This window comes from Onychomys torridus, unplaced genomic scaffold (assembly GCF_903995425.1).
Source record: "Onychomys torridus unplaced genomic scaffold, mOncTor1.1, whole genome shotgun sequence".
Taxonomy (NCBI): domain Eukaryota; kingdom Metazoa; phylum Chordata; class Mammalia; order Rodentia; family Cricetidae; genus Onychomys; species Onychomys torridus.
In genome coordinates this window covers 38043-55142 of record NW_023412019.1, presented here as the reverse complement: position 1 = coordinate 55142, position 17100 = coordinate 38043, and the positions used below count along the sequence as shown (strand labels likewise).

General features: G+C 43.4%; 1 protein-coding gene across 1 annotated transcript; it reads right to left on the bottom strand.

The window, feature by feature from the left end:
* Positions 1-11915: 11915 nt before the first annotated feature.
* Positions 11916-16846, bottom strand: LOC118575457 (tripartite motif-containing protein 43-like). The gene is made up of 6 exons (XM_036176010.1): positions 16439-16846; positions 15666-15761; positions 14889-15119; positions 14032-14054; positions 13546-13643; positions 11916-12424 (listed from the first exon to the last, which is right to left on the bottom strand). The coding sequence occupies exons 1-6, from the start codon at positions 16844-16846 to the stop codon at positions 11916-11918; spliced, it is 1365 nt and encodes a 454-aa protein (XP_036031903.1).
* Between the last annotated feature and the right edge of the window lie 254 nt (positions 16847-17100).

Sequence of the window (17100 nt, the reverse complement as noted above, 5' to 3'; positions counted from 1 at the left end):
GGGAACCCAGGTGTTTTTTCACAGGGCAGTGAAGGATGTAAAAGGATTTCTAAGCTAATTGAGAAGAACCAAGAAGCAAGCCAGTGTAGGTATTTTAATACCTGCCAAAATAGACTTCAGATAAAAACTAATAAGGAGAGATAGGGAAAAAAGGACAACAAACAAAAAATCTAAAATTATTCCCTTGCTCCTATTTGGATGTCCACTATAAAAACACACATTAGCAACTATTTGACAGGTTCTGGAGAAAAGAAAAGACTGGCAAACTGTTAGTAGAAATGTAAATTTGTGTAGGTGATATGAAGTCACAACATGCCTACAAGCTTGGGATTGCCTGACTGACCGTCTAGTTATTTCCTGTTCAAAATAGCAATTTCTGGGTCAAAACATCTTGCATGACTAGGACTCTGTGGCTTTGCATGGTTGTATAAAGTGCGTGTGCAGCCATGTAATCTATGCATATGTGTGGAGTAGCCACAGGAGTTCCTGTTTGCATGCCCAGCCTCCCCTTTATAAAGCTGGCGCCATCTTGCATGAGCTCACCCCTTTCTCTTGACCATGTGTGTTTCCCACAGGTATGTTCCACGTCTGTCTTTTATCCTATCTTAAGGAAAACTCTTCTGTGGATTTGTTGTGTTTTAGGAGATTCCTCACAGTGTAAGAGTGCCAAATAACTAACATTCAGTTGCCATGATAGAACGGGTGCTTCCAGGAGCCCTGAGCCTGGAAATCCAGGGACCGTGAAGTCTGCTCCACACAGACCAGGGACTCTGCTCCATATGTCACAGACCACTGTCCATTCATGTGGTTGCAGAAATTCGCATGCAACACCACTACTGATTGGTGAGTTCCCAAACTTTTGTCCAAGCTAAACGGTTTCCTGAATCCATAAGAAGGACCTTTGAGCATCCGGAGCCTCACTGGTTATTCTTGAAACTGGGGGAACCCCAGGCCATGGTCTTCACTGGCTATGGTCAAGCCCTATTGCAGGCCTAAATTTCCAGCCATCTCCCACATCTACAGCTTGAGATATTTCTCTCAATTGGACCACCACCCTCAGCTGTGTCCTGGGGCTTTGTGAAGTCAGCATCATTATTGCAGTTAGATGTTAAAGATTCCCAGGGAATCCTTGCTTCACACAGAGGGGCCCCTGTTTCTTGGCTGCTGAGCAGCAAATCTGCTTGTGCTCGGGATCCGTCCTTGGCCTAGAGCAAACACACCACTTTGGACTTTCCTTCTACCAAACCCTTTGGAAGGACTCAAGTGCACAACACCTTGTCTTCAAAGGAAACAAACAAATAAATAAATAAGTAAATAGAAAGATAGATTAAAAAAAAACCACGTAACAAAGAAAGAAATACGAGCACCAAGTACACAAAACTTTGCCTTCTTTTCCATTGGAACTCGGTGGTTGCAGACAGACACACTCAACTTATTGATCACCCATACAATCATCTATGGATTGAGGCTGATTCCAACCTCACCTCATCCCCAGTCAGACTGCAATCATCTTGGTTTGGTGGCCTTGAGGCTTCTTGGCTTGCATGCCTTGGAGGCAGGCTCGCCAGGCCTGCAATCTCAGCTCAGGGGACTGTTATAGCTGGAGGATAATGGTGCTCTTGATCAGGGTGTGAGCTGCTTTGGCAATGTGTGTCTGGGGACTGGACTCCTCTTCTTGCGGCCAGGACTCAGTTTCTTCAGCTGTGTCTAGGCAGTGAGTTTTCCATAGGCTGTGGGGGTTCATCGAGGTTCTTGTCATTGTAGTTGTGCAGCAGCCTGTTACATGTAGGACCCAAATAGACTGGTGTTTTGAAGTTCTTTCTGCATGCCCAAGGCAGGTCTTCTTGATCAGTGTGGAATGAAATCTGTCCCTAGCAACCCAGTGTGAAACATGATTGTAGACTGGAGGCAACTTCTGGAAGGGGACTCCCAGAGACTACATGGCCATTTGGATCCTGGTGACTTTCAGACCTTCCTGGGGGCTCCTTTTCTACAGGGTTAAGTGGCTCACCTTTCTAGGTCCTTTTCCCTCCAATGTTGCAGCAAGTCAGCCTCAGCAGCAGTGCAGAAGTACGAGAGCAGTCATAGTAGAGGCAGGCCTCCAAAGAACCAACCTGGTACTCTACCTGGATGGATCCAGTGGTCAGGACTCTTTCCCCCAACATCTGACATGCTGAGATGGGCTTGGGTGCTTGGAGCTGCCAGGGATTCTCTGCACTTCTTCAGGGCTTTGCCACAGGTACCAGGTTCTGTGTAGTTAGCTGTGTGGTTCCTATAATGACAGTCTTGGCCTCTTGCTTCCTCATGGCTTCAGCCTTTTGTCGAGATTTAACCTTCATTGTGGGCTTGTTGGTGTGCTTGGGCTTGGACTCCTTCTAGGTATTGGTCTTGGTGTGGGGCTTGGTCCCCAGCTCTGGCTTGGCCAGTGACAGGTTTTTGGGCTTGGGCTATGTCTCAGGTTCTAACAATGGCTCCTGTTCAGGCTGGGGCTCTGGCTTGGGCTATATGGAGGTTCAGTCTTGTTGTTGGTCTCTGGGTGGGGCTGAGACTTAAGCAAGGTTTTGTGGTCTGCCTGGGACTGGGGCTCAGGCACTGGCTGGGGCCTGGACTTGAATGTTTGCTGCTACTGCTGCCTTTGAAGACTTTTGTTTTATCTCGTCTATGTTTCTTTGATGTGGACTCAGGAGGCTTGTCTTCTGGACAGTTTCTGAGTGGCTCAGTCATCAGGCTCAACTCTTCAGGTACACCTCAGGCTAGTGCTGAACCTGGGACACCTCTCTGACAACGGAGCAGCTAAGTCCTTGGCAAAGGGCACCGGGACCTTCTCTTTTCTCAGGAGCCTGATGGTCTGCTTGAAGTCAATGCTTGAGCAACCGATCAATCAAAAGTTAGTCTAAAAGTACATTTTGTGGGTTTTTTTGTTGTTTTTGTTTTGTTTTGTTTGTTTTTCTGGGAACGATTGTTTTGTAAGTCAGTAATAGTTGTATTGTAAGTCAAGGGTGTAGTTATGCCAGATCATCCAAGCAAGAAAGGTCAAGGCGCAGTCATACAATTTTAGGTTCCCAACAATTCCCCCTTTTTTCTCTAAAATGGCCAAAGCAGGCTTTGGTCATGACTCGAGAGGGTCCCTGTCTTAGGCAATATGGAGTGCATCCCGTGTCTGGCAACATGCCATGTTGAGCCGGTCTTGACCTCTGTACATTGTGCCCCCAGCACAGCCCCCATACTAATCCTGTCATTGAGTACCCTCTAGCCTTTAGTTGCAAGGGGTTTTTAGGTTTGTAGGGTGCTGAACCTTAGCCTTTCACCTGTTCTGACAGTTTGATCTGGAGTCTCTAAACGATGATAGTGTACTGAGATGGTTTTTGATAGAGCCGAGTCGATCTGATTTTTTATGAATTTCGTTAACCGTTGAAAAGCCCAAGGAACAAAGGTGAGGAGGAGAAGGAAAATGATCAGGGGGGCCAGGAGGGTGGGGATCAGGGTAGAAAGCCAAGGGGATCATTTCAACCAGCCCTCAAACCAGTTTTGATTCTCAAAGTCACGCTTTCTTTGGGCCAATCTTTCTCTTAATTTATCCATAGACTAACTATTCCAGTGTGATCGGCATAAAAGCAGCATTCTTCCTTTAAGGCTGCGCATAAGCCTCTCTCCTTTAGGAAAAGCAAATCTAGACCTCTTCTATTCTGTAGCACAACTTCTGAGAGCAAGGTCAAGGACTTCTCAAGAGCAGAAATAGATTTCTCTATGGCTTCTAGATTGGTAGTCATAGCCATTTGTAGCTGCATAAGGTGGTTGTTCTGTACAAAGGCAGTAGTCCCTGTACCAATTCCTGCAGCAATGCCTCCAATACCTAACAAGAGGGCTATAGTCATAGACACAGGTTCTCAAGTGTATCTGCCCCTTTGTTCAAAGGACTCCATCACTGAGCTCTCTTCATTATAGATGCACGAGGCCATAGCTGGACCATCACACAAAATTCATGAGAACCATTAAATATCTGACCAGACACGCAAGGGGTCAATCCTGTGTTGCAGGTGCAGTAGGACCCATTGGGTGCCTCGAGATAATAGCTCCCTTTATAGAGTGACAGCGTTTGGTTGCAGAGGTGGCTATGGGTTGGTGGGACCTTGCCTAAACGGGAACCTTGTCCAGAGACCTCAGTGAATGTCAATTTGTGGGGCCTAGTTTGACACCTATTGCTCAGGGAAGTGAGGTTACTGGTAGCAGACTGAAAGGCAATTCCTTCATAATAAGGGGGACTGGAGGTAAGGCAGAGCCAGCAACGCAAGGTTTTGTTTGGATTTGTGGCATTTAGGGCCAGATAGGCTCCCTGGACCAACTCAAGCAATCTATCCCCTGATTCAAGAAGGGAAGGGGATCGAGCGGTGTTGGGACCTGTACTCGGGCTGGGTGCCCTAATGATGGCATAATTAGGGGACTGATTAGAGGCCAGACGTGGTGTGGGGTGTGTCTTAGAAGGCGTCTTTTGAGCGGGCAATACAGGATCGGTCCAATTGGAACGGCAGACACTGTTTCAACTTGGAGTCGAATGGTAAAGGTTGTGGCTGGGTCATAGCCTGTTCGGTATAGGTGGCATCCCCAAGTGAAGCCCTGTGTCCAGTCAACAATCTTACCCTGAGGTGTGAATATAATTTTTAGTCTGTTGCATCGGCCCCCTGGAGTGGCCCATGATCTGCCATGCCATTTTAAAGAATCATAACAGGGTCCGCAGGGCTGTCCATCATACTTACCTGTACCCAACATGTCCCGATCCCAAGCCTCGACCTTGATGAGGTCATTTTTTACCGGGGGGCAGCGCATAAGCCATCCCCCGGGCCTCCACATTTTTTTAACTGGGCTTGGGACTGACCGTGTCCAGGGCAGACATAAAATCTCTGATTTCTGGTACTATGACGTCGCCCTGGAGAGGAACAGCCATACTCTGGGAAGAATGCCTGATCATAGGGGTCCCAATCTCCCCGCACTATATCACAAAGATCTACATATAGGTCTGGGAACCATGCCCCTTTTGGGAATGTGCTGGAGGAGGTGGAATTGGCAATGGTTCCAGTATTGGGGTTCACAACAAGCCAGGTCTGTTGAACTGAGATATGAGGGCTGGAGTTGGTGTCAACAGCAGGCATCAGTGTGAGCCACATGATAAGGCAGGTAAGGGCAGAATTCCTCATTCTGTAGGAGGCTTCAACCACACCTGGAGAGAGAGAGAGAGAGAGAAATCTTTGTCTCAGGGTTAAGGCCTGGACATCATAAACAGTGATGATCATTAATCTTGGCCACTGATTTTAGATTGGGTTTTTGGGGCAGTATATGGCTTGACCAGTCTCTCAGGTAGCCAGCGAGCCCCATTCTCCTTGGAATCATAGATACATGCAGATCCTTTTCCCCAAATAATAACTGGATCAGGGCTGCCCCATTTTACAGTGATTGGGCCTTTCCAAAGGGCCTGAGCATACCCCTGTTTGGTCTCTGGGTGCTAGTGCCGTTCAGCCGCAGATTTTCCAAAAATATCCAATGTCAAAAAATTTAACACACAAAGGGCATGAGAAAGCAGTGCCTTATGGTTCCCCTTAAAGGGAAACAGTGTCTCTTGTGAGCTGAGTTTGCTAAGAGTATTTTTTAAAGTTTGGTGAGGTCTCTCCACAATACCCTGGCCTTGAGGGTTATAGGGTATTCCAGTGATGTGTTTAATTCCTAATTGTAAACAAAACTGTTTAAATTTATTGCTAGTATATCCCGGGCCATTATCAGTTTTTACACATTTTGGCTGGCCCAGCACTGTGAAGACATGTAACATATGATCGATAACATTTCTGGTGGCTTCTCCACTGTGAGCGGAGACACAAATAAATCCAGAGAAGGTATCTACAGTAACATGTATGAATTTTAATTTACCAAAAAAGGGAACATGGGTGACATCCATCTGCCATATTTGTCCAGGTGTAAGCCCTCTGGGGTTTACTCCATAATGGGGTTCAGATAGGAGCATCAGGCAATTTTTACAGCTTTTTACAATTTCCCTAGCCTGCTCCCTGGTAATTGAGAACCTTTGTCTCAAAGGTTGAGCATTGAGATGATGAAGGCAGCCTCACGAGCATCTGCTATCTGGTCATGTTCCAGATGAGAAATTAAGATAGAACATGTAGCAGAATCAGCAAGCTCGTTTCCCTGAGCCAAGGGTCCAGGCAGGCCTGTGTGCGCACGAATATGGCCAACAAAAAAGGGTAATGACCTCTGTTGGATTAACTTTTGCAGTTCAGAAAACATTTGGAAGGTAGAAGTAATAGGTTAAATTACTGGGACCATTTCCAGAGTCTGTAAAGCCCCTACCACATATTGACTATCTGAATATAAATTAAAGGAGCAATTTTAAAAAATTTTAAAGACAACAAGTGCAGCATATAACTCCACCAACTGAGCTGAGTTGAATGGAGTTGTCATAACATTTTTTTGGCCATTGAAGACATAGGCAGCCCTGCCATTTTTTGACTCATCTAAGAAAAGCACAGGGGAATCTGGGATGGGCTCCATTCGGGTATTTTTGAGAAAAACAAAAGAAGTAAGGGAAAAGAATTGTAGGAGTTTATTACTGGGCATCTGTGTATCAAATTTCCCTATATAGGTACAAACAAGGATGGCCCAATCAGGAGTACGGGTGCACAGCCATTCAAGCTGTTCCTTATCATATGGCATAATAATAACATCAGGGTCTCGCCCAAAGTATCATGTGGAAGTTTTTATCCCCAGCATGATCAATTGGCAAACCAAAGATGGGTAGGTGGGAAGGATTTTTCTTTTTGCAACACGAAGGTATACCCAGAGTAAGGGCACTGGTTCTTGCCAGATCAGGCCCATGGGGGCAAAAATCTGTAGAAAAAAAGATCAGATATAAAGGTGAGGCCAGCTCAAAGTATCCTGTGTGTTGTTGGGCGATGGCTGACTCAATTTTTTGTAGTGCTTTTTCTGCATCTACAGTAAGATATCTGGGGGACCGAGGATCGGAATCTCCTTTGAGAATATCTTCGAGGGGACATACCTCTCCCTTGGTCATTTTTAAATAGGGTTGTAGCCAATTGATATCCCCCAGAAGTTTCTGGAAGTCATTAAGACAATGGAGCTTGCCTCTCTTGATCTGAATTTTCTGGGTATAAAGAAGGTCTGGATGTAACTCAAATCCTAAAAACAAGAAGGGGTATTGGGTCTGTATCTTTTCTGGGGCTATACAGGATCCTCAGCCTTGAAGTGTAGTAATCATCTTTTGGGCTATATATTGTGTTTTTTCTTCAGACTCCCCTGCTATTAATAGATCATCCATATAGTGTATAATATAGGCATCGGGGTACTGGATCCTCACGGGATCAATGGATTGAGCTACATATTTTTGACACAATGTGGGTGAATTGGCCATACCTTGGGGCAATACTTTCCGTTGAAATCGGGGGTGGGTCCAACCTGATTCACAACAGGTATAGAGAAGGCAAATCATTTGCAATCCAGAGGATGCAGGGGGATAGAGAAAAAGCAATCTTTAATATCTATAACAATCCTAAAATATTTTTTAGGGATGGCCACAGGAGATGGCAATCCAGGCTATGATGCCCCCATGGGAACCATAGTCTTATTTACTTCCTTAAGATCCTGTAATAACCTCTATTTTCCAGTTTTTTTCTTTATTACAAAGATGGGAGTGTTCCATGGAGATGTGGAAGGCTCAAGATGCCCTTGCTCTAATTGTTCCTGCACCAACTGGAGGGCAGCTTGAACCTTTTCCTGAGGCATGGACCACTGGTCTATCCAAACCGGGTCGCCCGAATTCCAAGTTATTTTATTGGCTTGGTGTGCAGGAGGAGCAGTGGTCCTTAGGAAGAAAGTTCCGTCCCAAATCCCCTTTTGTCCAGCTTGGGGATGGGCATGATGAGCTGAGTTTGCCCCTGTTCAAACTTTCCTAACCCTTTGCCAGGCAGAAAGCCTGTCTTTAGCATCATTTGGGTCACTATATCATTGGGACTTATCATGATGATCCCCATCTGTGTCATTATATCTCTTCTCCACAGGTTTATTGGCAACCCTTCAACCACAAAGGGCCTTAGTGTTCCAGTATTTCCCCCGGGGTCCTCCCATTTTAGGAATCTAGAGCTTTGTAGTGTATTTTAGATTTGGCCTATCCCCTTTAAATGTGTGGCAGTGGGCTTCAGTGGCCATGAATCAGGCCAATATTTTTTGGCTATGACAGTGGCATCAGCGCCTGTGTCCAAAAGGCTCAGAAACTGCTTTCTCTCCAGAGAGAGTTTAATTATAGGCTGGCTCTCCGTTAATTGTTGGACCCAGAATATGTCTGATCCTGGTTCTGAGAGGCCACGAGTTGGACCCTTATGGGGAAGTTGTCCAACCATCGGGAGAGGGAGAGCCTGAGCAATGCATTGGGCCATGGGGATGGTGATAGGACCCCGAGAGGCTAAGGCCAGTTATTTTATATCTCCCTGATAATCAGAATCAACTATGGAAGGAATGATAGAGAGTCCTTGCAATGAGCTGGAAGCTCGGCCTATAATAAGAAAGAACATTCCAGGGGGGGGGGCAAGGATCCTGGTCTCTATAATTATTGTGCCCTCTTCTGGGGTTACAATCTGGGTGGTGGAGGAACAGAGGTCCAGTCCTGTGCTTCCTGGTGTGGCTCGGGATAGGCTCGAGCAAGTTGGGCCAAGGCTGTCTGGGGCAGTGGGCTTCCCTGTTCTTGATTGTTGTTGAAGGGGTTGTTGGGGGTTATACGGGGCTGTGATGGATGGGTGGGGCCCTAAAACGGGGTCCGCAGCCCATTTCCTGTGACCACAGATAACAGCTGGCCATTAACATCAGTCTTGGAGCGACAGTCTCTGGCCCATTGCCGTCCCCTTTTGCATCTAGGGCAGAGCCCTGGGGGTGGGTTTCTCAGATTATCATTAAAGGGGGGGATCTCTCTCCCTGGGTGCCAGGGCATTCCCTGGCAAAATGTCCCAGGTGCCCGCATTTGAAACAGTTTTTGGTTCCATTGTTAGGCCCTCTAGTGGGCGCCTGCAGCATGGCACCTATTGCCAGACTGATGGACTTGGAAATTTTATGATCAAATGAGTCTACATTGCTACACAACTAAATCATGCCATTGAGGTCCATAGCCTTAGTTTTGCCCATCAAGGCCGCCCTGCAGGCTGCATTGGCGTTCTCTATGGCTAATTGCTTGACCACAATATTTTCTAAACCATCTTCTCCCAGGATTCTTTCAGCCACTTCTAGCAGCCTGGCAACGAACTGGGCATAAGGTTCACTGTTGCCTTGGATTATCTTAGACAGGGAGGTGGTGGCTGCCCCTGTCACAGGCACAGATTGCCAGGACGCCAGCACCACTTGGGCCATCTGTGCCAGAAGCCCTGCTGGGAGTTTCTGTTGTTTTTCCTCTGTGGCATATTTGCCCCTCCCCGTAATCTTATCAGAAGACCATGAAGCCATCTGAGGACTTTTCTTATTTATGATGGCCTGTGTTTCAGCTCTGTCTATAAACTCGGCTTTCCAGGTTAACAATTGGCTCTGAGTTAGCTATGACTGAACCACCTTATTCCATTCATGAGGCAACAGATTACCCCCATGCCGGAGCCCTTCAAGAATTGAAATTGTGAAGGGCGCATTAATACCATAATTTTTGACTGCTGAGTGTAAACACTTTAGATGTTTTATTTTTAGTTTTTTATATATAACTTGGTCAGTGTCATGATTCTCCACTAGGTCCTCCTCCTCTCCCTCTGAGGCCGAAGACCCCTGTTTAAGTAATTTGTTGATGTCTTTTCCAACCTTATTCCAAGTTAGTGAGTGAATCCCTGGGCCATTAACTACCAGCCAAAGGCACTTCTCCTCCACAACACAGAAGAATTTTATCAGATCCTTTTTTGTTAACTCTCATTCCTCTGTCCCTAAGATTGCTTTTCATTTCTTTAATAAAAAGAACCTCTTTTGATAGAGCCTTGCCCATGTTTAAGGGATGACTGTATTCACCTCAAGACTTCCCGTGTTGCACGAGTGATGCAGTCTGGGCATCTCTACCCTGCTGTCGTTATCCGTTGTCTGGTGGGTCACCGGGCCTTGGGCCCCATGTTGGGGTGCCACTTGACCCGTCCTTCAGGCCAGGTTATTGGGTAGGACATGAGGAGGCAACTCCTGAAAGACCAATGAGGGCGAGAGAGAAAGGAGACCAGGCACATAAAGAAAGACAGAGTCAGTCTGAGTCACGTCAAGGTCTCGTTTATTGCAAAGGGAAACAAGCTTATATACTGGTGGATATGAGGGGAAGGGAGGGATATGAAAATTGTTAGAAAAGGGTCAGGATGAGGTCTCTTTGGTCCAATGCTTGAGCAACCGATCAATCAAAAGTTAATCTAAAAGTACATTTTGTGGTTTTGTTTGTTTGTTTTGTTTTGTTTTGTTTTTCGGGAACAATTGTTTTGTAAGTCAGTAACGGTTGTATTGTAAGTAATGGTGTAGTTATGCCAGATCATCCAAGCAAGAAAGGTCAAGGCACAGTCATCCAATTTTAGGTTCCCAACAGTCATATCTATATCCTCTCTTTTCTTTGCAGAATAGATTCAATAATCTACATTCTTTTCTATCATGTATTCATTTCTCTTTTTTCAAATAAGGACCTTAAATCTAATCTCTTTGTTTAGCCCTTTTCCTAGCCATTAACATCAACAACTTGTAACATCAACAACTTGAGCCTGATGACATTGAGGAGCAGAAACTATCCTGGAGATGAGCCCCATGAGTCCAGGCCAACGGAACACTGACAAGATGGGACAGAGGTCTTCCCCGAGAGTAGCAGCAGCAGCAGCAGCAGCAGCAGCAGCAGCAGCAACATCAGCAGTAAAATGTCAAGTCCGGGAAGCAGCCTCAGCCATAGCCCGGTCTCAAGCTGGAGAAAACAGTCCACTTTGTACTTTCCCTCCAGCACAACAGTTACAGTGTTGGGCCATGTGATCACCAGACTAGGTCAGATCAGGCTTTCTCTTGATCACTGCCAGGAGCCTACAGTGGATGTATCATTGTGGATTTCTGGGTACTTCTGTAGCACTTTGTTTCTTCCTGTTCTCATGGTAACACAAGCCTTTAATGACACCACTGGGAAAGCAGAGGCAGACGCACATCTGAGTCTTCAGGACAAGCCATCTCCATAGACTTGTCCAGTACACCCAAGGTTTCAAAAATTTTGTCTCAAATAAAAAAAAAAATAACGAAAGAAAGAAAGAAAGAAAGAAAGAAAGAAAGAAATAGGGAGGGAGGGAGGGAGGGAGGAAGGAAGGAAAGAAGGAAGGAAGGAAGGAAGGAAGGAAGGAAGGAACAAAAGAAGAGCAAGGAAGGAAGGAAGGAACAAAGGAAGGAAGAAGAATTGAAGAAAGGAAGAAAGAAAGAATGAAAAGAGGGAAGGAAAGATGTTTCTTTCATGTGTTGGTGGTGCATGCCTTTAATTCCAGCACCTGGAATGCAGAGGACAGCCCAACCCATACAGAGAAACCATGTCTCAAAACACCAAGAGTCTGTGTCAAACATAACTGTGTTCCAGCTTGACACCATAAGTGGAATCCCATAGGAAGAGCATGTTTTTATTATGCTAGAATGCAGCTGAGGGTCCTGAGTACACTTAAAAGGGGCTTTAACAGCCAACTAGAGCGTGAGTCTCCGAGACTACTTACTCTCTTAGTATCTTAGCATAATGACATAATGTCAAGTATGCAAAAACATAAAAACAAAAAACACTATGAAACTAAGGATACTTTGTGGAATATGTGGACTACAGAATTTCATTTAATAGTTTTTTAATATTTAATAGCAATAACAAAAGTAACATTACAGTAGGGAGTACTTAAAAATCATTATGGTACTGGATTGCAGGTTTCCCCCGTGGAGAAGTAAGGCCAGACAGGGTTTTTTAAGGTGCCAGGAGGATACCTGTGTATGAGGGAACACTTGGCAATATTAATGAAACTTAAACATCCCTCTTCACAATCAAGGAACACACCAACTCGGCCCAGTGGCTTCTCTATATAGTGTTGGAATACTGGGCATGTGGTGAAGAGACTATAGTGATTACCCTCCTTCACACACACAAGAAGAAATGTACCTTCAGGTTCCATCACCTGGTTTCTATCCCTTAACAAGGAATCTTTACAGACCCCTACAGCCCAGTCCCTAGAGTCCTTCAAATCAATCTCCCAGTAATATTTCCCTAAGGTGAAGTTCTGTAATCTCCAGGAAGCAAAATAGCATCCAGCAGAATCCGCAGTTGTATCTTTATGGTGATGTCTGAAGCTGAATCTTCTCATGGCATTAAAGATGTTTATCTTGTGATGGATAATGGTTATGTTTGAAAGTGAAATGTGCACTGTTGGAAGAAACAACATTTAGGCAAAATGACAGTTTACATTTCTCAGGTGAGAGAGTTCCACAGAGTATTCATAGATTTTAAAAAGGGAAGGCTAAGATCTGAGGATAAATTTGGCTCAAATACGCCAATGTCAAGGGTTTGTACAAGAAAAGATTGGTAGCATGCTGAAAAGTTGTCTGAAAATTTTAGATGCTGTAGAGGAGGGAGCCTCAGCCTACTTCTGTCAGGTGACTTTTAATAACACCTGATAAGGGATTATGTGTGCATTGCAGCAAGGGCCAGAGCAAAGGCCCTGCTCATGAACTACATGAAAAGTTATTTTTATGTAGATAGACATAGTGATAACTTTAATATTGGTGTTTTGATTTGCATCTAAATGAGCATATTTATACTCAAGGAGATTCTAAATATGCTCTAGAAGTGGATCCCTAGATGTATTTGTCCTCCTTTAATCTCTGGTTCCTCTGATACTCTTTCTCTATGAGGTTACATTTGACTTTTATATCTACTAGAGGGATTTAGACACTGCCTCATGTCTTAGCAATTTGTTTCATTTTCATTGCTCATGATACATGGCTTTGTCTGTTAAGTTATTTAATTTTTTTTTTTTTTTGGTTCCTTTGGTGTTAGGTCTTTCTATTTGTCCAAGACTGGCATGGAAGTCACTATGTTGACCAGACTGTCCTCAACCTCATTGACAGTCCTCCACACTCTAGGTTTTTGATGCTGGGATTACTAGTGTGCACCTCCTTATCTTGTGTATTTTTAATCTATAGAGTAAAATGCAATGTAAGAAATTAATTGCTAACACATTGAAAGGAAAACAATGAAATACCTCCATCACTGGCTACACTTGGTTTGAATTCTACTGTCCAGAGTGAAATAACCATTCTACTCAATGAACAACTGATAGTCTCTTTTCAGCCACTATTACATACAACATGATATTAGTATGCATTTCTGTTTTTTGATTTGTTTGTAAGATGACAATGTGATTAAATAACAATAGAATGTGACTTACCTAGACATATTTCTGGGGAGTTAAAATATTTGTGTTTACAAAGGTTATCTTATTATTGAAGGGTACCTCTAGTCATTTGATCAGTGGAGACACTCACCTTGGAACTTCCTGTAACTTTCAGTCAGTCCTGTGATGGGTAGGGCATTGAGTTCTGGCTTAATAGCTTGCGGCATGCTCAGCTGCATTGACTCACTCCTGCATGGAAAAGAAAATATTGACCTGTGTGGTGCTAAAGAAATCACAGGGTGATTAGGAAAAACTTCTTTCCAAGTTCAGACAAACACCTCAGTTTACACAAGGCTGACAACTTGAGTTCAATCCTTGGAACCCTTGATGGAAGGAGAAGTCATCCCCTGGAAGTTGTCCTCTGACCTGCACACATGTGCATGTACATACACACACATTCACACACCAACACACACACACACACAAAGAAGAAAACAAATAAAAGAATGCAAAAAATATCGCACAAAAACAATTGAGTATTTTCTATGTAAAAGATATCTGCACTTTCCTAAGGCAAACTGAAACTCTTTATAGCATATTTCAGGGTATCCTGACTTGCAATGATGGCCAAACTCACCTTCTGAACATGTCGTCCAAACCCTGCAAAGAAAAGAAGAAAAACTTAGATTTCTGAAGAAATGAAATAAAAAAAAAAAAAACAAACAAACAAACAAAAAAACTTTCTAAAGTTCATATACATGTCCGTCACCATCGCAGCAATCTATCTATCCTGGTAAATTACATTCATGTCTCCAGATGATGCCAACCAAATAGATTAGCAGAACTTGAATTCTTAATGAAATCAGACTGGAGAGTAAATATTGAGAAGGACATGGGTATTGACGGTACATTGCTTCTGAACGCCCACCAGTCTGCAAAGGTAACTTTTCCTGAGCCTGTCTATAAGACATAGGGATACTTTAGCTAAGGATACTTCAAAAGGGTGGTCTCACCCCTGAATGGTGCTTCACATGTGTATTTCAGAATTGCAGGTTTAGTGGCCTGAGCATTAGTGTGAGTTATAAGCTATCATGTACTACCAAATAGGATCCTATCTCAAAATGCCAACCTCCTAAAGGACTCTCAAAAACACAGCGCTCAAACAGAAGAAATTAAGACATGGGTTACTTGAAAATTGTGCACAATATTCAAGTAGAGGTAAAGAATGTTAGAAATAGAAATCACTGAATTTCAGTTTTCAGAGAAGCAAGGCACAAAAGACAAATGTTAGGACATATTCCCTGGAGAATCTACTGACATAATTTCAAAAAGCTTGTTCTTTCAAGATTATTACATAATTTTGTTTCTCTAGAAAAATTTCTGAAAAGGAAACACCCTTAAAAAATGTAGGTAATATTGAAAGCTATCTTAGTATATCAATCACCACTTGGTCCTAAGTCAGTAAAGCCTCTTCCTGCACTCCTCCATGCTCACCTGCAGCAAGACCAGATATGGCTCCTGGGACATTGCCATCAGCTCCTGATAAGTTTCTCTTAGTTGTTTTCTGTTGTGCACCATCGTGGCTTCACTTGTCCTGAGTTTCTCTAAAACACATTGGCCTTCATGTCTCATAGACTCAATATGTTTCTCTTCCTCTTCACAGAGGAGTGGATGTAGTTTCCTATACTCTGTCCTGATCATTTCTTCCCGAAAAGTCAAGTAGTCCTGAAGAAAAAGGAACATTCTCAATCATATTTGCTAAGTATTTTGTCCTGCCTAATGGCATACTCTTATGCTAAAATTTCACAAATGACCTGTATAACTCTGCTGCATATATTCTGATTGACTGTCTCCACACCTCAGAAAACATAAGTGCCCTATTTATATATTTTTATTTATTACACAGGTAATCCAACCCTAAGAAGCATTTACATCTATATTAGAGATGCAGAGGTGCCTGAATGAAAAGAATGATTATTCATATGTGAACAAAAACATGAAACTCTGCATTTAGTAATTAGAATTCATGGTGTTGTCATAAAGCCTAATGCAGTGTGTAGAACCCTCAGCAATTCACATATTAGTTCAAGACTCTTCTGCCAGAGGCAGACCATTCTTTCCAATATCACAGATAGATTATACACTCAGAATGAGAGGTGAGCAGGACACATATTCCTAGTATCATATCCAATGCCTTACATTGAAACCTTGAATGGCGAATTTTGAAAATATCAGCATCAAGCAGATTTTAAGCATGGTTCTCTTACTCACCATCCAAAGAGTTCTCATTCTGTTTTCTACCTCTAAATTCTCTTGATTTTCTTGGACCTTCTCCCATAAAGATGCCATTCGCTTCAAAAGTCTTTCCTGTAAAAAAATAATGAATATCAATTTTGAAAAATAATACTGATAGACATACTCTTATGTAATTATTACAATTTTTTTAGTGAGAGTACTAGAATCAAAATTATCCTTCATTTTTCTCTTTTTGTAACTATGAATTTTAGATTAGAAAATAGAATTGGAAAATGCAGCTTACCCTTTTGCACAGGTCTAGTGATTAATAATTTTGATTACATGCTTGGCTGTACCTGACTCTAATGTACTTTTTGTAATTACTATCCAGTCATAGACACATTTTTTTTTTTTTGGTTTTTCCAGACAGGGTTTCTCTGTGTAACTTTGTGCCTTTCCTGGATCTCACTCTGCAGACCAGGCTGGCTTCAAAGTCACAAAGATCCGCCTGCCTCTGCCTCCCAAGTACTGGGATTAAAGGCGTGCATAGACATTTTTAAAAGATATGAAGTTAGTATTGCACTTTCCAGTGACCATGGCATAATGCATCATAAAATACAAATGATGTTTACACTCATGAGTCCCTGAAAGGATGTTTACATTCCTAGTCACCCTGACTTTATTAGATGTTAATAAAGTGCCACCATTCTGAAAACCATGACTCTGTCATAATAAGGACCAGCATCTTCCTGCAGTTTGCTAAGCCTACCTCTCTCCAGATTTCAAATTCTCTCAGAATCATCACTTACCATTTGATCCTCAGCAGCTGCTTCAATGGGACAGTGTCTGTGTCCTCTGTTCTCATGGGAGTTAGAGCAGAGTTGGCAGAGGAAGATCCTCTTCTCAGCACAGAAGATCCTCTTAGTATCCTTGTGGGTCACACACTTTTGCTCCTCAGAGCTCAGGTCCTTCAGGAGGCTGGTTTGTCTGGTAATGGACACCAGCTTCTTCAGAACAATGTTGGTTCTCAAGTCCTTCTGTGATGGTTCCCTACACATAGGACATTGGACAGGAGGTTGGATGTCTTCCCAGGAAAGGAGGAGGCAGGCTCGACAGAAGCTGTGGCCACAGCTTATGGTGACTGGGTCTGTCAGGCAGCTCAAGCAGATGAAGCAGGTGAGTTCTTTCTGGAAGGCCTGTGAGATATCTGACTCCATTTCTCTGAAAGAACGAAAGCAGGATTGCTGTTATTTGACCCCAGAGAAGTCAGAAACTGAACAAAAACTGATGCAAGTTGTGATTTAATTCTGTGTATGGAAAAGCAGGCTTCATTTTTCAGCAACAAAAATCAAGATATGTATAGGAATGCAGTTGCTGATCTTTCCTCTTTCACTCTGCTTGACAGAAATATATATTAATCTGATGTCCTTCTGCACCCTACCACCTGCATCTTTTTTCGAGACTCCATTTA

Bases quoted from the DNA above. Each gene is read 5' to 3' on its own strand.
- LOC118575457 (XM_036176010.1), bottom strand. From the start codon at position 16,846: ATGGAGTCAGATATCTCACAGGCCTTCCAGAAAGAACTCACCTGCTTC. The intron at 13,644-14,031 runs GTGAGTTTGGCC...TTTTCCATGCAG, and splicing joins TTGGACGACATGTTCAGAAG to GAGTGAGTCAATGCAGCTGA. The intron at 12,425-13,545 runs GTGAGTGTCTCC...TTCTTCCAACAG, and splicing joins AAGTTACAGGAAGTTCCAAG to TGCACATTTCACTTTCAAAC.